General features: G+C 44.4%; 1 protein-coding gene across 3 annotated transcripts in view; it reads left to right on the forward strand.

Annotated features, from left to right (window-relative positions):
* TSPAN9 (tetraspanin 9) overlaps positions 1-25040 on the forward strand; it is a 271489-nt gene that overhangs the window by 241343 nt on the left and 5106 nt on the right. For all 3 annotated transcript variants that reach the window (XM_075900398.2, XM_006123032.5, XM_006123031.5), the window contains 5 exons: positions 14821-15012; positions 18024-18098; positions 20767-20868; positions 21564-21698; positions 21783-21866. In XM_075900398.2, coding sequence (XP_075756513.1) covers positions 14821-15012; positions 18024-18098; positions 20767-20868; positions 21564-21698; positions 21783-21866 — 588 coding nt within the window. The remainder of the gene's footprint in view (positions 1-14820; positions 15013-18023; positions 18099-20766; positions 20869-21563; positions 21699-21782; positions 21867-25040) is intronic.

The raw sequence follows: 25040 nt of genomic DNA on the forward strand, positions 1-25040 counted from the left end.
TGGTCCCCGCAGTGCTGAGGTGCGGCGCTGGGGGGACCAACCCGGCAGCGCCCCAGCTGCTCTGTCCCAAGCGTCCAGATTCAGCCGCTGTTGAAACTGATCAGCGGCTGATTCCAGGAAGCCCAGGGCAGAGCAACTCTGCCTCGGGCTTCCTGTAGTCAGCCGCTGGTCAGTTTCAGCAGCGGCTGAATCTGGACGCCAGTTCCGACTTACATACAGATTCAACTTAAGAACAAACCTACAGTCCCTATCTTATACGTAATGTGGGGACTGCCTGTATATCTTGCTGTCCATATTATCCTTTAATCTCTTTCATTACCTTTTCCCAAGTTTCACCCTTTATTAGATAGAATTTTTCCTACTTGAATTTAATTTTTGTATTTCCTTGTCGTGCTACTTTATCTCTCTAGGCCCCTTTGAATTATGTCTGAGTTCTCACTTGTGTTTTTAAATACTCCCAATTTGTCATATATAAATTTCATTAACATGATGTTTACAGCCTAGTCTCGATCATGAACGACAATATGAAACAAGAACAGTTGTAGCACTAATCGATATGTTATCCTCAACAGAAATTGATCCAGTGCCTTTATCATCCTTTGTATAGTCATTAAGCAATTTTCATCTTACCTGGACGCTCTTATTCAAACTAATTGGAATTGTTCAGTTCACATTTGGTGAGACACAGTATCAGATGTTTTACTAAAATCCAAATATGTATATTAGAATGGGTTCTCCTTGTTCACTGTAAGCTCCAATCCTGCAAAGCAGTCTTGATTACCGGATTTCCTTTGCTCTTGGATCTTTTCTTGTAGTCTGCTTTTTTGCAGATTATATCTCAATGCATTCATGACTCATTTCACACGGTTTCACCTAGGCCAGTGTTTCTCAAAATGGTCCACGGACCCACTCTGAGAAAGCTGCTACCAGAATGTTCTGGTTTGTTTACTTACTGGCTCCGCAGCCACAGAGTCTCACAGCTACAGTTGCCTGCAGTTTGCTGTTTGAAGCGGCTGCTTCCTGTGGCGAACTGCAGCCAATGGGAGCCACAAGTCTCTGTGGCTGCAGAGCAGGTAAGTAAGCAAACTGGAGCAGCCCGGTAGCAGCTTTCTCAGAGTGGGTCTGTAGACCATTTTGAGAGACACTGACTCGTGCCCATTAGGGAATTTTCTTCATTGTGCTAAGGCCAGAGGCCTATTAAATGGGTACTTAAGCCTGCTTGCAGCTTGAGGGCAGAACCAGACTTGTCACTAAGTAGTCACAGGGGAATGCCTTGTGCTCTAGCATTCCTTGTCGTTTTTCATCTGCTTCTGCAATAGCCAGCAGCTCTGCCATACCACCTTGCTGCGGAGATTTTCTAAAGAAGATGGAAGATTTCCAAACTGTATTTCAATGTTTTGACTTAAAATACAACTCAATAATGTGTCCATTTGATTCCCAGTCCTCTTCCCGGGTTGCATTTTCTAGATGAGGAGATTATCCTGGGCGTACCACAATGGCTGGTGGACCTATAGATTCAATGAGAGAACTGAGCCAAAAAAATAGAGGCAAAAGCTCTAACTTTACCCCTTATTGAGCGTCTCATTGGGAAGCTTGACTGGCTCAGTGGACAGAGGGTATTTCCCACACGCCGCCCCTTTCCCATGGGCAAAAAAGGAGCAAGCGGGATGGAAATAGCTGGCTTCAGTGGCAAATTGTTCCTCCTTCCCCACTGCAATGCTGGCAGCAATACCAAGTTAATGCACTGATGGAAAATACGACCCATGTCTGTAGTGCCTACCCTAGCCGCCATGGTCCTAACTCTAGAGCTCGACCGCCTATTCCTCCTCCATCTTCCTTTGGAACACGGATGGAAGGACCACCCACAGCATAGCCACTGCCAACACCAGTAAGGGTAAGGGGGTCTTTGGGCCCAGCTCCTTTCCCCTGCAGTAACAGGCCTCCTAAAGGACATTCCAGGCTGCCACTTCCTATGCCGTTCCAGACTGTCACCCCCCAGGAGAAAGGCAACATGAGCATTCCAATAGAGAGGGGCAGAAGCTCTGGGAATTTTGGTTTCACCCCACCACCTCCCTTCTCTGAGGCAGAGTCCCGGGGACAAATTCCCAGAAGGGAAATATGTAAAATCAGCGCTGTTGCCCCTTGCTCGCTTCCATGAATTGCAGCGTCAGATGTGCAGACAAATGAGTGTCCAGTTCTCTTAGTGCTACAGCAGGACACTTTATGGGAAGCTGAAGCTTTTCAGAGTACCTGGAAAAGCAGATTCAGAGACCTAGTTTGTGCCAGCACCAAACACCCCGCGCCAAACAAGTACAAGGTGCATACTTGGATGAAATAATTGTTACTGGCATGGACACTAGCAAGAAGCCAACAACTAGAACATATTCTGTTGGCTCAAGGATAGTCCAAAGATTAACTATCACATTAAGCAATGAAAAAGTGGCCTTGAATTCATGCAAGAGGGCTCTGATGTAGGCATGTGAGAGTGTCCAAGAAAAAGGTCCAGTCTCTATAGTATGATCTTATAAACACATTCAAAAAAAGGAAGCGTTGGAGAAAAACTGATAGTAAATGCTTTCTTAGGGCAACTATTATGATTCCAGCCCCAGATGGCTATAGTATAAAGCCTTGGACCTTCATTCTGGTTCTTTCAGCATTTCCCCAATTGATCCCGTGTCAGGAGTCATCATAATTCCTAACTATTGAAATAAACTTCCATATAGTCTCTGTTTCCAATCGGATGAGTTTATGAAGTTGTCAGGTGAGACTGATATTGTACTTTTAATTCAGACATGTAGTACTCAGGGCGATCACAGAATTCATTCTTGAAGTTAATTTGAGAAATATTCTTTTGTCAGGCGTCAAAGTCCATTCTGCAGGAGCACTGGCAGATTCAGGGCAGAGAAGTCATGTTTTCTGCATTGAGATCTGCTTAAGGCTGCCACGTCACCATCAGTACATAAAGTCATCCTGTTTTACTTACTGGCATTCGCCTTTAGCCATTGACATTTTTCGGCAAAAGTATTCTCCATGTTTCTGTGCCCAGAGAAGATAGAGAGTATATAATTGATCTCACTTTGTCTCTCTGTATTTAAAAAATTATTCTGACTTAAGGTGCTCCTGGAATCTCGTTGGCTTAAGCTCAGGAAAGGAAATCAACTGAATTTTGTGTATATATGTTCTCTTTCCTTCTTCCTGTAGCAAAAGGAACATGGTGTAGGTTACGGGTGGGCAATAATATTTTATGAGGGGCCACTCCAAGATTGTGGTAAGTGGTCAAGGGCTGCACATTTCTATAGAGGGTATCTGGGATGGAGATTGGGAGCAGAAGAGAGCTTAGGGTAAGGGACTGGGGTACAGGAGAGGGTGTGGGGCCTGAGAGGGAATTTGGATGAAGGAGGGGGTTGTGACCTGGGGTAGGAGGTTGGGGTGCAGGGTCCAGGAGGGGATATGAGTACAGGAGAGGATTCTGGCCTGAGGAGAGGTATAGAATGGGGTGCAGGGTCTAGGAAGCAGTTGTGACCTGGGGGAGAGGAGGTGCAGAGGGTTTGGGTGGTGGGACAGGGAGTAGGGAAGCAGGAAGGTTAGGAGTGCCAGAGGCAGGCTCTGGCTCAGCCTTGGCAGCTCCCAGCCAGCAGCCCTGCAGGACTCTGAGGCAGGCTTCCTGCTTGCCATAATCCCAGGCTGCTCAAAATGGAAACCAGCCAATAGGAGCTGAGAGATTTTGTTGAGGGGCAGGAGCAGCACACAAAGCTCCCCCTCTCCTGTCAGTCCCTGGCACAGGGTACCACAGGGAGTTGCCAGCTGCTGAAAGCAGCATGTGGCTGCTTAGTGCCTGAGGGTTTTGGTGGGATGGCCAGTGGGCCAGATCCAGTGACTTGGTGGATCGTACTGGGCCTGTCTCTGTTGTAGGTTCTGCATCATGTATCCTTGTCACTTACTGTTCCAACTGTTGTTTCTACCAATGACACCTTACTCAGCTAGTAAAATTTAACAGGACTTAGCTTTTTCCTTTCCTCATCACTTGTTTGCTGTTCAGTAGCCGTGCCAGGCCATGGGTGGAGTATCTTGTTCCAAGAAATATGAACTATCATTATCTTAGCCTGCAAAACTACAAATGTTATTAGTGGTAATGAAATGATCCTACTGCTTTTGTAAATTACAGTCACAGTATTTTACTTTGATAACCTCTTGGGGCAAAGCATTCCTCAAGTTACCTATATGCAGCATGAAGCACAATGTACTGTGCGTTAATTGTCAAAGGCCCACTTATTTTCATTGTGGGATATAGTGGAAAAAGAAGGGCTGATCAATTTTCACTCTGACCTTCAGTGATTGTGAATTCTTTCTTCATATCCTCTCTGATAATACCATCTAGGCAAGATAATCCTGTATACAATCTCACTTCATATAGTATGTCAGTTTTGGAATACCTCTGACCATCTGTTTTGTCCTTCTCTTGACTTTTTAATCTTTACTATATCTTGTTTAAAATAAGGTGACTAAATATGGATACAGTGCTCCATTGTTGAATAGCATAGTTATTTTATTTTCTGTATTTTATTTCCTTTGTTTAATGCTACAAAATAATCTTTTTGCTGCTTTGACTGATGCTTCTGCTTAGAAGGCCTCTTTCTGAGGTCTTGACACCACAAGTTCTGAGTCCGTTTTCTTACATATAACTCTAGTAAGACTTCCCATAAAATATATTCCTTTCAGGCCACCACAATATCAGTAGGGATGCGAATGGGTAACTGGTTGACCATTATCTGATAAGCAGCACCTTTACCAGTCGATGCTTTCTGGGTAACAGTTAACCAATTCCTCATGAGCAGAGGGCTGCTCCAGCCCTTCTGGGCCCCCATGCCAAGTTGCCAGCTGTAAAATAACACTTTTATAAAAGTATTTGAAGAATATAAACCCCAAAGGGGGAGAGAGGTTTTTTTTGACATAATGTAAGGTGTTATAATTTGGAACAAGAGGAGGGAATTCAGCAGAAGTGCCATTTAGATGAATATCTTGGGGGGGAAAAAAATCCAGTGAGATTTATCAGACTACAGAATAGTATCCCTGGGGAAATGGTAGAAATGCCATCACTTGAGTAACTTAAGGCTGAGTAAAAGCAAAACAGTGAATAATCCTATATAGGAATGTAAGGGAATAGTCAACTAGTTGACTACTTGCTCTTCCCCACCCCCTTGCTGACTCTGTGTCAGAGGCAGCAAGCGGGGGAGGAGGGAGGGAGCAAAAGCCGGATCCCCCAACATTGTCTGCGTGGTGCAGGCGGGGAGGAGGGCAGAGCTGCAGCATCCTGGAGCCAACGTGAACCGGGACTGTTCTACATTTAAAAAGTAAAGCTGCAGTGGGATTAGCTCCCAGGACTGGTATGAGCAGGGACTAGGCAGTCTCAGCTCGTGCCGGCTCCGAAACACTGCAGCTCTACATTTTAAGTGTAGTAGGAGCCGGGCTGCTGTGTGCCCAGCTCCTACTACAGTAAAACTCCAATTGTCCGGCATCCAGTGGTCCGGCACTCTGATAGTCCGGCACCAACTGGAACCTGGACGTGCTCCAGCCAGCCGGACAATTGGAGCTCCTGTGAGCCCCACACATGCTCATAGGCTGGGAAAGGGAAGGGGTGAAGAAGGTAAGGGGATTATACCCCTGTGACGGGTCTGCCGGACTGCACTGTGTCTGGGTGGGGTGGGCAGGGAACAGCACAGAGAGGGGCGAACCCTCTATCATTTTGTAGAGAGGCAGGGTAAGCCCCGCGCAGCCACCTGCTACATGCTAGCTGGGGCTGCAAGTGGCAGCGGCGGCCTTGGGGAAGCGGCAGGACAGAGCAGCTGGGGTGCTGCCGGGTTGGTCTTGCAGCGCCACCCCTCACCTGAGCGGCGCTGCAGGACCAACCTGGCAGCACCCCAGCTGCTCTCTCAGCCGCTTCTCGAAGTCCGCTGCTACCACTTGCAGCCCCAGCTGGCCTGTCGCCGGCGGCTGTGCAGGGCTTTCCCTGCCTCCCTGCAAAACGGCTGAGGGTTCACCCCTCACTGCGCCGTTCCCCGCCAACTTCCCCCCCCTTTCCCACCGGTCACAGTGCGGGTCTAGCAGACCCGTCACAGCCCCCCGCCGGAGTACCTCCTGATACTCCGGCATATCCGATAATCCGGCACCCCCTGGGTCCAGAAGGTGCCAGATTATCGGAAATCTGCTGTACATTTAAACTGCAGAGCCACAGGAGACTACTCAATTAAATGATTAACTGCAATTTAACATCCTTGATCCTATATGCACAGAGCCCAGAATAAGATGACTCAGTACATGTTTTCTATCTCTAACTTAGAATCAAAGAAGGGTAGGACTGGAAGGGACTCATAGGCCATATTTCTCAGACCTTTAATTGTTTTTGTTGCTCATCCTTGGACTTTCTCCAGTCATCTTTCCTGAAATGTGGCATCCAGAATTGGACACAATGCTCCAGTTGAGGCCTTAATCAGCGCAGAATAGAGCAGAAGGATTATAAAGTACGGACCTGCCTTATAGTAGCTCCATCTAGGTTGTATTTCCCTAGTTTGTTTATGAGAAGGTCATGTCAGATAGTATCAGAAGCCTTACTACAGAAATATATACCACATCCACTGCTCCCCTACCCCAAAGCCATTAGATTGGTTTGAAGTGATTTGATTGTGAGAAATCTAGGTTGACTTTTACTTATCACCTTGTTATTTCTAGGTATTTGCAAATAGCTTGAATATTTGCTCCATTGTCTTTCTGGGTACTGGAGTTAAGCTGATTGGTCTGTAAGTCCCCTGGTTGTTCTTATTCCCCTTTTTATAGATCCTGCCTCTACATTCCCTCTGAAATATCTCCCATGTTCCATGAGTTTTCAAAGATGGCTCAGATATTTTATCAGTTAGCTCCTTCTCCTGTAATTCTGGTTTGAAAAAGTAAAGTTCCTCAACAATAAATAGAAATAAAAGCACAGCCCTTCTCTTCTCCATATTATCTGTGCGTGTCTGTGTGTGTTGGCTCATAAAGGGTAATTAAACTGAGACGTTAAAATTTTGGAGGAAGCTGTTTTTTCCTCAAAATATGTAGTGTCGGGTGGCTGGGTTTAAATCCAATGTCAGTTGGGTTTCTGGAGATTTTCACTGGTGCAGTGAGAGTAGAATTTGGCCCAAGGTCTAAGGCTATAAAATAAATCTTCAGTATGAAGAGTACATATTTTCAGCAGGAGAATTAATGGTTGGAAAATTGAAAAGGTAGCACAAAACTTGAGCCATTCAGTAGTAAGAAAAATGTTTAGTTTGCTTAAAAGTAAAGCTAGGAACTTCTATTCAGTACAGAATGCCATCTTGTGGAAGTTGTGGGAATATGTCATTTCTTTCGTCCTAAAATGTCAAAGTGTAGGTTTGCATTGGGTTTTAAATATTACTCCTGTTGCTTGATGTTCTTGTGTACTCTACAGTTTCATTTGTAGGTACCGAGTGTATTCCAACATATTGAAGCATGACACGTGATGGAAAATGAAAAGGTTGTGAAATAACAAGCGGAAGGACACTCTCCTTTCCATCAAGGCTAGTCAATCTGTGAAATCAACCACAGGTGACCATCAAGACAACTACTGTGGTTGATATTAACAAGCTGGCTAATTTTAGCACGGCTACTAACTTTTATAGCTGTAAAGCTACAAACAGAGGTACTTATAATCGGATCACAAACTTTGGTGTGTAACACGATCACTGGCATGGTCAGGAAGGAATTATCCATACTTATGAATTGCACAACTGGCCAGTGAGTTTGTCTTTCTCTGAAGCATCAGGTATTGGCCATTACTGGAGGGGGGAATACCAGGCTTAGATAGAACAGTTGTCTCTATGAAGGAATCCTCTCCCAGATGCTTCCATAATCTTTCCATTCAGCATTTAAATTAAATTAGAATGGCCATCCTGGGTCAGAACAAAGGTCCATCCTGCCCAATATCCTGTCTTCCAGCAGTGGCCAATGCCAGGTGCCCCAGAGAGAGCTGTGGCCCATTTGGGATGTGACAGAACATTCCATATTTTTATAGAAACTGCTAATGAATAGGACGTAAGTGCTTTATGCAAGACACTTCATGTGAAATATCAACAGAAAGGTTGTAATCCACTGAATATATTTACCCCATTTGTACTCATGTATCATTTTTGTAGTTCAAGTTAGGAATATTGAACTGTGCATCTGTAATTCCATGTTTGCTACTTTGGGTCACTCCCACTGTTCACACTTCAAGGCTGTGATAGACCATTAGTAAGAGAGAATGGAGCTTAACTTTCCTGTAGACTTGTGGGTGAGCCTGTGAAGTATCCAGACAGGGGCCTTGCAGACATGTGGCCATGTCCCCTGATGCAGGGATCCATCTTGGATGTTGTATTTTTCCACAAGAGCAGGTGAGAAGTTTTGAATGAACACAAAGGATTCTTGCCTTTTGCAAAATCTATTTAAGGGTGGGGACTGAAGTAATCATGGTCAACAGTTCTCCCTGGCTACCCCACCCAAGGTGACTGCTGGAAATAACTCAGACTGAACTGAGGGAAGGAACTGGGCCCAGGTTGGAAGGAAGTCTAGTCTGGGAAGATTATTAGAAAAAGTTTTAGGGTGAGATACTACATGTAACTAGTTTCTTTAATGAAGTTAGCTTAGCTTGAATGTTCTGTTCTATTTTAATTAGTGAACTACTTTGTTCTGTGTGCTATCTTTTATGACTGCTTGCATACTACCTTTTATACTGACTAAAGCCACTTTTGTTTATTAATGAATCCAGTGTAAATAATAGTTAGCTGGGGGGAAGCAAGGAGTCTGTTCATCTCTCTCTTTACATTGAGAAAGAGGGTACATTTCATGAGCTTATACTGTACAGATCTCTCTACAGCATAAGAGATTTACATAGGGTTCAGCTCCCAGAAGGGCCATGTGCTTGAGCACTGAGAGAAGGTCTTACACAGTGCTGTTAATACTGTGTGTCTGCAGCCTTGGGGATGTGGCCCTCTCTCTGTGTTGAAGAGCAGGGCTCAACAAGACAGGATTACTGGGGTCCCAGGCTGTCAGGGAAAGCAGGTTCAGTGGGGTCTCATCACATCAGGAAACAGTGCCAAGGGTCCAACCCATCAATAGAATCCACAACCTTGGCATTAGTAGCCCCGTATGCTAGCGGAGCTAACCAGCCAGAGCGTTTTGGAGTAGTATACATATTTCACTGGTCTCTGGAATCTTTTCTCAAACACTAAAGTTCAACTATCATCTGTTTCTTTTTGGCCATAGCAATGTGCTGAATGCCTGTACAGATAAGCTCATCCTAGAGTTGTGGGTGACTCCCTTTTGTTCCTGTAAGCAGGTGACTTTGACATAAATCTTACAGAATTTCAGCGTTCATTACTTTGAGTGTCTGGGGCAATGGTCTGGATGCACTATCCTCCCAAGTGGAAGGTCACATCTGTGGCCACCACGCTGCTCCTAAGCATTGGTTCTCCTGCTCCTCTAGGAATGACGACCTCCGTTTTTGCATTCATCCCATAGAATGCTTTTGGTGACAGTCCTGTGACTTTGCTGACAACCTGCAGCTGAAATTCATTCCCTCTTTTCTCAGTTCTGCTGTCTTCCTTTCTAAACAACAATCCTGTCCTGCCATATTGATTTGCTTACCTCCAACCTCATCTAAATAAATGCATTGATGATTTTTGAGTCTTTCCTGCCCCCTCTTCTGAACTCACCCCTGCACAGGAACTTGTCAGCTTTTTCAACAATAAAGATGATGTGGAAAAGAAGTGGGTTGTGCCCACCAAAGCTCATGACACCATCTACATGTTGTGTTAGTCTCTAAGGTGCTGCTAGACTATTCGTTGTTTAAGTTTTCCCAGTTACAGACTAACTCGGCTACCACGCTGAAGGTGGGAAAGAGTATCATTCCTCATTTCTTTTGCTGTCCACCATTCTCCTATCTACTCTCATGCCTGATTCTGAGGTCTTCTTTTATTATTTACTGGTTACCTAGTCCCTCAGCTCATACCCTCCTGCTAGCTATCCTCCCTCAGTGTATGACACACCCTTGTCATCTCCCCTGTCTTTCCATTTATCTGCAAGGACACTTTATATCCTCAGTTTGAAACAAACCTTCCCTCAACCCCATTTGGCACTTCAGCTTAACTGTCCTGTGTTGTCTCCCTCTTCCTCTACATTCGTATAGTCTTTAAATGTGCTTTTACTTCAACTCCTTCCTACATGCCTGAGGTTTCCATGGCTCTGGACTCTCTTTGTTCTCTTCCTTCATTATGACTCACATCTCTTCTAAAGGCTCCTTATCTGTTGGCTTCCATTAAGGTTTTGTCCTAGATCCCATCCTCCTCTTTTCTCCACTCCATCGAGGCAGCCTTATCCATTTCCATGCTAAAGACTCCTACATTTACTACCAGTCTCTGAAATATATTTTACTGTGTAATCACCAAGATTATTTATGTGCCTAGTGCTGAAGATGGCTGTCCAGATATTGGCAGTAGGAGAGCCTTGCCGTGGTGGCTGCAGACAAGCTTCTCACTTGCTTTTCATGCTGACTTCAATCCCCGAAGCTTTGTTTACTCTTTAAAAAATAAATCTTTGGTTCTTTTCTGTAATAAATAATTGGCAGTGCTTTCCATTGGTCCCAGGTTGCTCTTGGTTTAAACTAAATCTTTTTTCAGTGATGTGTCCCCCACCAAAGCTTAGAAATGCCAATTGTAATGAAAAACTTAAATGCCTTTTGCACGGTGAGAGGTGCTTCTCACCCTGTGAACTTTCACACTCTTGGCCTGAACAAATGGCTGCGGTTCTCATCTAACAACCAGAGCAGCTGCGCCATGGAACAGATTCCAGAGAGAGGTGGTTGAGGCACCATAGCTGCCGAGATTCAAGGACAATGTAATGAGATCTTTACTGGAAACGAATTAGGGATTTTCACAAGTCCTCTTGCAGTACTGGATGAGGAAGATTGTAATTCACCTTTCCTCTCATGTACTAAGCTTGCATGTCCCAGGCTGCCTTGCTATGAAAGGGGAGTGTGATCGAGCATTTTCAAACTCATTTTTAAGGAAAAGTTGCTAGGAGGGTTTATACAATGAGTCCAAATCACAACAGATTGCAAAAGCTAGCAACACACTTAACTAAGTCCCTAATTCATTTCCTGGTGTAAAGAGATTAAAATGTTTTCAGATCTCTGAGGGAGCATCTACACTGCACCCTTAACCTCAAAATAGCTTATTTTGGAATTTGGCGCCATCTACACAGTGACAAATTTTGAAATAAAGTGCTATTCTGAAATGTCCCTTAATCCTCGTGGGAGATGGAATAACGTGCCTGTTATTTCGAAATCTGTTTTGAAATAATGGGCTGCTTTAAAGGTACAGAATAGCTATTCCAAAATATCTCCACAGTGTAAAGGTAGCCCTAAAGAGAGACTTATTTAAATAAGCCACATTTTCCTGATGTAGCATCCTTTAAAACAGTAGGTCCTAAAATATTTTTAATTTAAAATTATTTTTTCCTGCTCCACCCTGATGTTTAGAAGGGCCCTAAATGGGCGAAGGACAGCAACAACATCACCAAACTTACTTGGGCCCATCCTTCTGCCTTTTCCCTTTCTTTGTGTGCACAAACCGGTCAACAGACTCTTTGTCACTGGTTAGTTTAATATTTGCTGCTGTTGTTACCAACAAGCCCCCTGTTTTCAGAGTTGGGAGAAAAGTGTGTGTTAGGATATGCTCCATCCACAACGGCCGTGTATGAGAATGATACTATTGTGCAGGTGCATAATAGGAGATGTGCAACTGATCATCAGGAACCAGTGGATGTTGGCTATATATGGAGAATTGTCAAACACACACTGTGAAAACAAAAATATCAATAAATGTAATACCAAATACATTATTTTTCTCTTGTCTCTTTAAGTTATAGCAATCTTAAGGGTAAAACATACAAATAGGTGTAAAAATAAATCAGGTAACTAGAAGGATTTTAATGTTTAATCTGATTTACGGTGTACTCTGTTTTTACCACATTTGTCACTCAGCTACTTGAGCACCAGCAATCCTGAGGGGTCAGGTTGCAAATGTAGCTTTAGCTTGAATTAAGTGATTTTCCCAATGAACATCTGGGTTTAAATGTGAAACACGTGCAAAGTAGACACAAGGGGAGAGAGTGCTGAGATCTGAGGGCCATTGCAAATAGTCCCTTGCAGGCCCCCAGCATGCCTTGAAAGAGGAGTTACTCTTGCTGAGCCAAAGGTTCTCTCTGGCTTGCGTTCTGCTCTCCCCTATGAATGGCATTTTCTCTAATCAGAAGAGGTCAAAACAGGGCTCATCAGAAACCCTGAACCAGATGAGCGGAAACGTTTGTTATTTCAGGAACTATTTCGCTGCTGTCAGTAAGGTGGCAGATGCACAAAGAGCAACTTCCAGCTGAGCGCGGCTCCTCCAGCAAAAGCACTTACCCGCATGCTTAACTTGGAGCACATGGCCAATGCCAATGGGACTATTCACGGGGCTAACGTTAAGCATGTTCTTTCCCATTGTGTGGGATCTGGGCTGGAATGCTCAGCACCTTGCAGGACTGAGCCTGAGCTTAGCACAGCTGCTAACTCCTCAGCCGCAGAGTCCCATTCTGAGTGCCAGCTGTGGGACAGAGCAGGATGCACATGGGTAATGAAGCCAGATATCAGACAAGGCAGAACTTTGCTAATGGCTGAGAAGTGCTCTGGCGCTTTGCTGTAGCTGACAGATAAGCAGCAGCAAGTACGACGTGCATCACTGGAATTAATACTTTGTGGTTTTCTCCTTCCTACAATAGTCATGGTTTGATGGCTGCACAGTGCTTCCAGTTTGGGGTTCTCTTCAGTCCTGCCCCCACTTGAAGTCAATGGGAATTTCACCTTTAATGTCAGTGAGAACAATTTCCAGAAAGCTGCCTGCAAATACCGCCCAGCTTTCAGTGTATGTACAGTACTGACATTTTGTTTGGGCATCCCACATGTTCACAGATAGACATTTGGCACCAGCATTCAGGGGCAGCTATTTTTGAATCTGTGGTATAACTTGGTTTATTATACCCACAATAAAATGACTGTTGTGACACCATCATCTCTGTGAACAGTTGGAGTGGGCTGCTATCTCTAGACACACACAGTGCGGGTGGAGAGACACATTTCCAGAGCCTGAAACAAAATTGTTAACCGTGAAAATCAAAGGCTTATTAATTTTGTATTTTTTTAATAACCTTGTACTTTCCTTGGTATTAGTCAGAGTCCTTAAGTAGGAAACAAATTGACCTCACTTAGGAATCTGATTTTTGTTCTTTTCATTGTGCATCAAAACTGCACCTGCTTCCACAGTCAGGAGACCCATTGCAGGAGTAGCAGTGGGATTTGCTCATTAATTCTTAAAAAGAAGAGCAAGAACTCTGCCATTCAGTCACATGAGTGGTAACCTAGGGTGAGGCAATTCTGCAGGTAAGAAATGGAATTTTACATTCCTTTAGCACCAAGCAATGAATAGTTACTTTCGATCACTTAAGTAGTTTGACAGCCAAATGCTTCTTTTCTATTTGGAAACTGAACTGTTACTCCCGAGGAAATTCTGCAACCCCCCCACCCCACTCCCAAAAAAAACTTCAACAAAAATTAAATCTTCTGCACACAGTACTTTAAAAATTTTGCAAAATTCTGCATATTTTGTCATAAGAACACACTATAATCACACTGGTTTTAGTTCTTTTTGGACATTCATTTCAAAATACCTGTCAGTAAGTATACAGACGACAAAAATATTCAGGAACGGTTGTTTAACAAATAGATTCATTACTAGGCATATTGGTACAGTACTCTTAATAATAATTCATTTAAACTACAGTATAGAACCGTATTTCCTGCAACCCTCAGAAGCAGTGCAAAGGCTGAGGGAAGTCGGGGTAATGGAGAAGTTGAGGGAGAAGGGAAGTAAATTGCTACGAAGGAGCCTGGGTGTGAACTTGGAGGGTTGTCAGAGGTGGGTGGGAAAAGTATGAAATGGGTTTCTGTAGGCGGTGTGGAGGGACTTTTAGGGATTATTAGGGATCTTCCCCCATGCAGACCTTGGCTGATCCCTAGCCTCTCCCATTTACTCAGGCACATGTGTCTCTTCACCTTCATGTGTCCTTGCACCCCCTGCCCACATGTCTCTCCACCGCCCCCCCCCCCCCCACTCAGACTTGATTCCCCCATCTCTCTGTGGCCCTGTATCCTTTCCTCTTGTCCCCATCTGTCTCTGTGCTCCCACTCAGCTACCCGGTCCCTTTGTAGCTCTGCATCCCTCCCCCATCATTATTGGCCCTGCACCTCCTTTCCCCTATGGCTCTGCCTCCGTGCCCATTCAGCCCTTGCCCCACTAGCCCTCATGAACCCCTGTCTGGTCCCCTGGCAGCCCACACTGTCTGTCTTCCCATAGCTCCTGTCTTCTGTCCTGGTCCAAAAGGCGCTATGAAGAAGGCTCTGCAGGCTCTTTCCTTCCCTAGCTGGCTGAGAGTGGCTGCTCTGTTCTGTTGCTGCAGCTCCCACTGGTGGACAAAAGGAGGAAATGAAGACACTATCTTCTGCTATGAACTGCTTTTGTTCTAGCACCCTCTCACTGCAAAATATTAGCAACATTTCAATAGAAGCTTCCCCCCCCAAAAAAATAAAAAAATGTGCATGACTCATTAATTATGCATGTGTGCAGTCGCATAGAATTCCCACAGGAGTTAAATGTGTCCCTTTTTAATGTTGGAATCTACCTTTTTCTCTCTTTGCAGTTATGTGGCTGTGGACTGTTGGGCGTGGGAATATGGTTGTCGGTGTCACAAGGAAACTTCGCCACATTTTCTCCCAGCTTTCCATCCTTTTCGGCTGCCAACGTTGTCATTTTCATTGGCACAGTCATCATGGTGACCGGCTTTTTGGGGTGTCTGGGTGCTATCAAGGAAAACAAGTGCCTCCTTTTAAGTGTAAGTCACCTGTATTGGAAGTAAGTTGTACATTTTTAGCAGCGTGGGTTATTAGCCATTGGAACTTTTTGGTTGCATTCTTCATTAGTGGTGGTTTTTGAATTCTAAAATATATGCTCTAGTTCAAACAGAGATATTTTTGAGGCAAGTCTGTGGAGGCCAGGCTTAGATGATCACAGTGGTCTCTTCTGGCCTTGGACTCTACGGCTCTGAGACTCTAGGGAACGACGATCTCTACCTTGGAAACAGAACCCTGATTCCCTGGTTACTTTACAAGTGACCTGTATGGAAAAGAATGCATTAGAGAAAATGTTTCTATTGACTTTTAAAATCAATGTATGGAATTCTATAGCAGGTATTCTCTATTAAACTCTGCAGAGTGAGTTAAAAATCCTCCTCCTCTTGTGCTGTGTAATGATAGTTATATAGTTAGAATGATACCACTACTTGGTTTTATTCAAAGAACTATGTATACATATTTGTTTCTTTTTATAAACATTTCCCTCATGTAGGTAACACAGCAAATTAAACGGGAAATACAAACCAGGAACAATTCTCAATGTACAGTTCATCACAAACCAACTGCCAGGCAAGAAACTGACTCATCCAGAAATCTCAACATTAGAAGAATTGTCTTGAAAGCATTCATGATAACTCCAATAATCTACCGTCAGTCTTTATCCCTCCCCGTATTAAAGCCCAAGAAAAACACTGTGCGCCAAAAGTTCTCAACTCTGGTCACCCCTAGACCACACAGATTAATAATTCTCAACTCTGGGTAGATGAAAACTGGTGCGTGAATTCTAGACTCTGCTGGCAGCCCATTCCTGTTTAAACCTAGAGGACTCCAGCTTAATCACCGCTACTAGTTGGAAGTGCAAAATCTTCACGTGATAGAGCCAGATTCTAAGCCAGTTAGGGATTACTAAATCAAAGCGGCAGAGTTGTTATGAAATAAATGTGATTTTTTAAAAATAGCTCCTTAAAAAATCTACTTATGTTGTTAACTTCACTTCAGGTTGTTAGAGGAGAAGGAAGTGGGAAGATGCTCTTCTCTGTTTATGCTGTTTCTTTATATTTTGTGTTTCATTCAGCGTGGGCAGCTTGGGTAATTTTTATTCTCTGGATCTCATACACTTAGCTACTATGCTACTCTTTGAGTTTCCAGTGTAAAGAAATGTTTCTTGTTTTAAAAAATCATCTTGGTTGAAATTTTAAAAAATGGTGAACTTATCCCTATTCGTATTAGTAAAACACAAATCTAAATGGTTCACTAAAAGCTATTTGCCATTGCATTTTTATACTGTACTTTGAAAGTGCCTCAGAAGGTAGTAAGAAAAGAGTTAAGGGCTTGTCTACATTGTCCCACTACTTGGACTCTCAGGACAATAATCACTATATGCATCAAAGAGCTGTGCTGTAACCACCTAGTGTGGATGCTGCAGATACAAATTAAAACAAAAGGAACAGCTGGCCCAGGGCCAAGTGATTTAAAAGGGGCCAGGGCTCCTGGCCACTGCTACTGCAAGCCAGGCAGCACTGAAAGGCTGTCTGGGGGAGGCTAGCCCCAGCTCTGCCCTTTCTGCCCAAGAGCCCACCCTTTCTGGGGGGCCCAGAGCCAGCCCCCCTCCACTTTGCCCAAGGCCTAGCAATTCTGTCAGCAGCCCTGCACCCCTAGCATTTGTACAAAGTACCTTCACTCCCCTGTAGTTTGAACTATGGGGCAGTGTAGACATACCCTTTAAACTCTGGAAGGGACTGGTCTGCTGGTGCACTGGAGACCTAAATACTGGAGCTCACGCTTTGGAAAGCAACCAGAGTGTATAAGTGTGTTTCCGTGACTAAGCATGTTTAGATCTACCTAGGGAAGTCTACATTGCCATCCAGAGGCATGACTCCAGCACCTGCGGACGTACCTGAGCAAGCTTTAATCTAGTGAGCTCAAATAAGAATATCAACGAAGCTGCAGCAGCACAAGCTAGCGCTAGCTGCTGCAGAACACACCCAGGGCCTATGCTGCTGTGACTTTACTGCTGTTATTATTCAGACTAGCTAAATAAAAGCTAACTCAGTTCTATGTACGCATGCTCATTGCCATGTGGACATGCCCTTGGTGATTTGCTGCAAACTAATACTAAGCTATGAAAAATGCTTTGAGATCCTTATTAGGAAGGTGCTATAAAAGTGCAAAATAATAATTCAGTTTTTGAACAAAGGAGCAGTTAAATTCAGCTAAAGCTGGGAATTTGTTCCTATACCAGGGGAAATTTATCTTTGTGGCAGCAGGCCTTGTGTTTGTGTTCACTTTGCTGAACATACTGAGGAACATACTGGTACAATCTGATTTCTGTGCCCCTAGCCAGTGAACTGCACAGTCAAGATATGTAAACAGTGTGACATAAACATTGCTAAAAGACAGTTTTATTGTTCTCCCTCTGAAGGTGGAGAACAATAGTTAGGCTTAAACCACTGTCTAATGAAAGCACAGTCTGGGGAAATGACAGTACTGCAGGAGAATAACAATATGATTAATTTAGTTTAAAATTTAGTAATTTTGAAATCTAATTTGTAAGCTTTGCTGAATGTGGGGAAGAGGTAGGTGGGGAGTCAAGGTTAGGATATGTTCCTAGGATTTGAATTGCAAAGTAACACAGACTTTAAAAACGCACACACACACACACACACACACATAAATACAGACACACAAACCCCCAAATGTATAAGAGATGGATGACTGGATTACAGGAGGGATAATTCATCAGTGGGAAAATGATGTGAAATATATACTGCATAAAAAAGTTCTGTGTAGGGCAAATAAATGACTGCAGTCCTCTCAACCATCATGATTTTCACATGAAATATTTGGGATTCTTGTTACACCTACTGTCTGTATTGCACTGAAATTGTGTTTTCAATCTGGTTTGTCAAGGCCAGGGGCCCTTGACTAGCATGCTTGAATTAGTTCTTTATTCAGGTAGCATGTATCCATGTTTTATTTCTCTTTGTTCTAGTTTTTCATCGTTCTGCTGATAATTCTCCTGGTAGAGCTGATATTACTCATTTTGTTCTTTGTTTATATGGACAAGGTAAGCAAATATGTCCCGTAGATTAGTTTATCAGTTCTGGCAGCTAAGCTGGTTTTTGTTTGCTTTTGTTAAACAAAGATTCTTCTTACTCAGTGGAAATAGCTTTAACCTTGTGATCTTCACTTTTATGTGTGCCTCCTCTGCATGTTGTCTGAGAGTAATTATTGATTACGGTGGAAGGATTCTCTGAGAGGGTTGAGGTAAAACTTGAGTTTTGCAGTTTCCTGCAGAAACCAAAAGCTGGGACCTCTATTTTGTCCTTCCCTCCTAGGCTTGCAGTCTCCTCAGTTTAAGTTGTTGCTGTCTCCTTGTGAAGTTTGTTCTTGCAACCCTCCTCCTTCATCACCAGCAATGTCTGAGTGGCTGGATGACCATGCAGTGGTTCTTAAGGCCAGATACCCCGTTCTTTCCACCACCTGTTTTCACAGGCAGGTTAAGTGGAAAGATAAGCCCCTTTCTATCCCCCGTAGTGCCCAGGTTTCTTGCTAGAAAGCTGCATTCTGCCTAGCCAGAATGGGATGAGTGGCATCACAGTGTCACGGTATGCTGAAACCTTTTTAGGTTCATTATTACTATTGAGTAAGGGATAGGCAGGCAGCTCGCTCCTCAAGGACATCCTCGGTATTCAGAGGAGCAGATCTTCCTTACTGGCCGCATGTGATGGCAGAAAATAGCAGGGAGCAAATCATCTGCCCTTTCCAGCCCCTTCACAAGCCAGCTAGTCATCCCTTGAAAAGACGGGGAGGGGCCTTGAAGAAATGAGAGGTTGGAAGTCTACAAAAACAAGCTGATAAATTGAGGATGGAGTCCTGTGGGGAAGGAGCCTTTGGCCTGACCGGGGCTTACTTGGATGCACGTTTTAAGAAAGCTTCACAAACTTTTCAGTGGGGTTGGCTTCATTGCACCAGTACCCTAGTCAGCATGATGAAAGCTAGCTTGGGTATGTCTACTGAAGCCCCACTCGTGGGCGGCAGGTAATGAAGGCAAGGGTAGGCATTGTCTTTGGACCCCACCCACATGTTGCCCCAGCCTTTCCAGCTGGCCAGAAGTGTGGCTGCCTGGCTGCTCTGGGGGCTGGAGCAGAGTCAGGTCTGAGGTGTGGCTGCCTGGCTATTCCAGGAGCTCGGGCCATGGCACAGCTGTTCTGGGAATCAGATCATGGCCAGGGAGTAGCCATGCAGCTGCCCAGCTGCTTTGGGGGACAGGGTTAGCACCATAACAGGGGCTGGACTCCGGTGGGCATGGGGTTGGAACTTGACTCCCCAAGCCAGCTGCACAGCCACCACCTATGGCCCCATTCACATCCCATGATGGCAGAAGTTTCTAATTTAATGAAATTGGAGTCCAGTGGGTTTTATTGCATATCTGACCATTCTTGTTTTGGACTCATTTAATTTCAGCTCAGTCCCTGGCTTCCTCTGAGATCATGAGCCAGTTGTTTGGATCCATGTTTTCAAAAATGTCCACTTATTGGGATATAAAATTTGAGACCTTCTGTTTTTTCAGAGGTCCTAGGCATTCAAAACTCTGACGGAAGACAGTGGGAGCTTCTGGTGCTCAGCATCCCTGAAAATCAGGCTGTAGGGGAGTCAAGTTAGATACTCATAAACTTTGGCTCCCGAAATCTGGGACTTAACTTCTCAGTGTCTCATATGCCCTATCTGTAGAATGGGGATGATAATATTTCTCTCTTTTCCCATGGCTTTGTATGCTGATTAGTTTATTGATGATTATAAAAAACGTTTAGAGAAAGGGTGCAAACTGTTACAGTGAGGCTGGGACTCTTGGGCTTTATGTTCTTAAATTAAATAGGTCAGACTCTGCTGGTAGGAAAGAATGTTGAAATTTGTAGTTGGACATTGTTGTGTCTAACTTTGCTGCAGATTTAACTCAATTTAGCTATGCTGGACTTAACTCCTCTCGAGTCATCCTAGCTTAAGAGGGAGTTCTCACTACAAAATAACTCACAAGCTGCACAGAGGGCTGCGCTTCGCAGCACAGAATGAGCTGTACTAGCACCGGCGATAGCCTATTACCATTATGGACTAGCTAGCTGAAGTGAAAAACACCACCACACTTGAGTTACTGGGGTTTGTGTGTGAGATGGGACACAAGAGCGAGGCGATACTCAAGTAAAAATGTTAACCCTATAGTAAAGAGAAGCCTCATGTTCTTATAGGTGTGTGTGCATCCATACAGCACGCATGTTGCATATGATTATGCTGCACATGTCTATGGAGGTGATCCATGTTGTCTGTCACCCTCTCCCTCCCTTCCACTCATACGTTTTTTTAAAAGGGGGGGAAAAAGTGGCAAATTATTACCTCCCAACATACACTCAGCTGTTAGCAGAGAGGAGACTGCTTGGTCCCTCTCTGTGCTTTTCTGTTCCATGTCCATAGTTTAAAAGATTTAATAAATGCTAAATCCAGAATTGGGGTGGGGGAAAACTAGAGCTTCAAAGGCAATTAGCATCCACGGCAGGCACTTTGCATTGTCAAGTGAAATGGAGTTTAGCTATAAAGGTGAGGATTCTGCTCAGTGATGTTCAGTGAGAGATCTATCATAATGTGCATCCAGAGGTGGGGATGAAGGCAACATATGTATGCAGGTTTACACATTGGATATTGTCCTTTAACTGGCTGTGTTTTGTTTTGATGGGAAACAGGTCAATGAGAATGCAAAGAAGGATTTGAAAGAAGGTCTTTCACTTTACAATACGGAAAATAATGTGGGACTGAAGAACGCATGGAACATCATTCAGGCAGAGGTAACATATTTTCTTTATTTAAAAATATTAGCTGACCATCATTTTGTTAACAGTAATTTGCTCTGTCTCATTCCATAACTGGCAAGTTGGTGATTGATATCAGTCAAATATTTGTATATCACTTTACATTCAGAAAGCACCTTGGGCATTCTGTGGGATGAAAGGTGCTTTATAAAAGTAAGATGTTTTTCATGAGATCCACTGGGAATAGCTATGTGACAGGAATATCACTACAGGAGGTTATGATCTGTATAAGAAAGATAAAGGAAGAAAAGAAATTGATGTGTTAGGATTATAATCACAAACCCTGAAATGCCATTTGGGAGCTGAAAGTAGCAAAGCCTGTGGGTTTGAGTGAAACTGGTTGCAGATGAGGCTTTAGTTGGAAACGTGTTTTCTAATGGTAAGCTCAGAGATGTGGGAGTTCAGGACTACTGGCTTCCTCTCCCGAGAGTGCCATTGACTTAGTAGTCACAATTTCTCATGTCTTGGCTTGTGTCTCTCCAAAAACTTATTTTCTAGACAGGGCTATTTATGAGACTCTTTCAATTTTTGTCCATGCTCTTTGTGATCTCCAGGCGAGAGGTGGTATCAAAGTGCAAAATACGTGGGGTACAACAGTGGGTTAAGAAAAGTAACATGTAAAAAGTTGGTTTGTGAAGCTTCTTCATGGTCTTTTTGTATTTTACTTGTAGATGGAATGCTGTGGGGTTACTGATTATACTGATTGGTTCCCAGTCCTGGGGGAAAACACTGTCCCAGACCGATGTTGTAGGGAAAACTCCCAAGACTGTGGACGGAATTCAACTGTAAATTCAGTGTGGAAAACGGTAATACTTTCTCAGTTGAACTTGATTTTGTTTTGAGTGCACCCATGAAATGGGCAAGACTTAGGTTTTATTTTTCTCTTTCAGGGTTGTTACGAGAGAGTTAAAAGTTGGTTGGAGGAACATAAGCATGTTCTCGGGACAGTGGGGATGTGTATCCTCATAATGCAGGTATTACTCTACTCTTATGTAACCCCTAACTTATTACTATTGTAGTTATCTTTATTTTGCCAAAAGATGTTGCTTGGCCCCTTACAGATCAAGTAGCCAATGTCCCTGTTTGAATTTGAGAGCTTAGAATCTGAAACTGAGCTTTAGTTTTGCTGGACCTGGAGTTTCATGGATTTATCCTGTCTGTTAGATTAAATTCCCTAATTCTTCTTATTGAATCAAATAATATATTTTGGTTTTTGGGGAATAGTGAAAACTGGTGTTTTTCATCCTTTTTTGTATTCCGCCATTAAGGGCATGAATAGCTCTGACAGAACTCATAGCTTTCAGATGCAAAATAATTATAGCAACACTGTTAATGCTGGCAAGGTGATACTGCATAATTTACTCTGGTATCCAAACCTCCTAATTGTGTGTGTGTGTGTGTGTGTGTGTCACACAGAGAGAGAGAGAGAGAGAGATTAAGGGATAGCTGGATTCTATCCATATTTGGTCTTAAACATGCACAAAATATTTTGCCTAAATTTTGAGGACAAAATTGGTCCAAATGTTTTTAAGTGGCCTAATTTTCTTAGCAGTTCAGATTTCTTTTCCAAGCTATAAACCACCTACGCCTGGTACTCTGTCCATACATGAGGACAGGTTACTTTGTTTTGAAAATGATGATGCCCAGTGATGTTCTAGTTATGGGCAGGCTGACAGTCAAGGGTCAGTTATAAGTGTCAGCGAAGAACACTGAATTCATAATGGTAGCCATCCACAGAAGTTCACTCATGTCTGCTGCTTTTTAAAGTATGCTGATTTCACAATGTTTATTTTACTTAAACCCATAAAGGAAAAAATCCTATAGAATTTAATTAAAGAATTAATCTGCTTTTGATTGCTACAAAACCATGTTATAGAATGTAAAAGGGAATTATGGGGATTAAGTGCAACAGGTGAGTTAAAGACAGACCTACAAAAAAGAGCTACCTCTCCAGTAACATTTGTAGATTTCTAGGGTTACCTCTGTGCTTTGGAAGAAAGCAACATCCTGCCTGCTGTACTGTCTGGTAACTGAAGAATGAGAGCTGTGTTTTTTAAAAGGCCATCAGTTTTTTGTGCCTTCATGGCACAGAATGTGACAAAGAAGATTTGGAAACCATTTCAGTTTTTTTCATAACTCTGACAATAACTGGCTGTTGTCAGAGCTACTGAAACCTTTGAGCACCTCATTCAAGATCCAAGGAGGGTCGCAATATTTTGTGACTTAAGGTGGAAAATGCTTAGCACAGCCTCAGATATCAAGGAACAAAGCCTAACAACCTCTTCACATGGGCTTACTCTTCACAAAGGAGAGATAGAGAACAACTCTCCTGATGAGTTGAAGTTTCTAGCTGAACGTTCAGTGTTTTGTTGCATTATTGCTACTGCAGCGATTGCCACTTAAAGACAATCAAACCAGCAATTACCCTGACTGAAACCACAGTGTATTATCTGAGATGGCATGATTTTTCTCCTACACTTTATAGCATATAACTTTAAGCCAAATCTGATTATCAACTACAGGCAGTCCCCGGGTTACGTACAAGATAGGGACTGTAGGTTTGTTCTTAAGTTGAATCTGTATGTAAGTCGGAACTGGCGTCCAGATTCAGCCACTGCTGAAACTGATCAGTTTCAACAGCGGCTGAATCTGGACGCCAGTTCTGACTTACTTACAGATTCAACTTAAGAACCCCAGGCATCCCCAAGTCAGCTGCTGCTGAAACTGATCAGCGGCTGATTCCAGGAAGCCCGGGGCAGGGGCTTCCTGTAGTCAGCCACTGGTCAGTTTCAGCAGCGGCTGACTTGGGGACGCCTCGGGCAGAGCAGCTTGGGTGCTGCTGGGTTGATCCAGTAGCGCCGCCGCTCCTCGGCGCTACTGGACCAACCCAGCAGCACCCAAGCTGCTCTGCCCCAGGCATCCTGATTCTGCCGCTGCTGAAACTGACCAGCAGTGGCTGAATCAGGACGCCTGGGGCAGAGCAGCTGGGGTGCTGCCCGGTTGGTCTAGTAGCGCCCAGAGCGGCGCTACGGGACCAACTGGCAGCGCCACAGCTGCTGTACCACAGGTGTCCGGAGCAAAGCCGCGGAGCACGGGGGCAGCGGGACAGCCCAGACGTGCCGTGGCTGTCCTGCTGCCCTCGGGCTCCGTGGCTTTGCTCTGCTTTGCTCCCCGTCCCCCTGGTCTGCAGACCAGGCGGACGGGGGTGGCAAAGCAGAGCAAAGCAGAGCCAAGCCGCGGAGCGCGTGGGCAGCAGACAGCCCTGTCCGCTGCCCGCGTGTTCCGCCGCTTTGCTTCCTCTCCCTGGTCTGCTGGAGACCAGGGAGAGGAAGGGCCCCGTTCGTAACTGCGGAACTCGGGGACTGCCTGTACTCTGTGTTTAGATCTACTGTATGCTATGCAGAACTTGGCTCTTTGGTAACTGTGTAATTGGTTGCAAATACGGACTTTTTAATGACCGTCCCTGTATTAATCAGACTCATAGAACAAGAGAAATTCAGAAGTAGAGATGTAAAAGGGTAGTCGATTAGTCGACTACCTGGTAAGCCTAGGCTTATTGGGTAGTCGAGTCGACGTTGCACATCCCCTCTCCCCTCGCTGCCTCTTATATAGAGGCAGCAAGGGGAGGAGGAAGCGGGAGCTGGCTTAAAAGCCAGTTCCTCCAGCACCGTCTCTGCGGTGCTGTATGCCCCACCTCTGCACTGCTGCCTTTATCAGCAGCAGCCCTTTCCGTGGGGGTCCCAGCAGGGAGTTGGGGCACCCCGTGGATAGGAGCTGCCGTGATGAAGCAGCCCTGTGTGCAGCCTGCCCCAGATGCTGCAAACAGAAACAGCTCTGGCAGTGTGCGGCAGCCTGTCCTGGCCACAAACTGAGGCTGCTCTGGCAGCAGCCCATCTGAAGGGAGGAGGGGAAGGCAGTTGGGGAAGCTGATCGACTCCATGTGTGCCAGGACTGAGCAAACACGGCTCATTCCCGGCTTGCACCAGGTACAGGAGTTACCCCACTGTGGTGCTGCAGTTTAAATATAGTAGGAGCCGGGCTGTCTGCGCACATTTAAACTGCAGAGCCGCAGTGGGGGTAGCAGCTCCTTCTAAGCGCCTTCCCTTAGCAACTAATGTAGTTGATGCAAATTGTATCGACTACACGAT

The sequence above is a fragment of the Pelodiscus sinensis genome, chromosome 1, assembly GCF_052426305.1.
Source record: "Pelodiscus sinensis isolate ZL-2025 chromosome 1, ASM5242630v1, whole genome shotgun sequence".
NCBI lineage: Eukaryota > Metazoa > Chordata > Testudines > Trionychidae > Pelodiscus > Pelodiscus sinensis.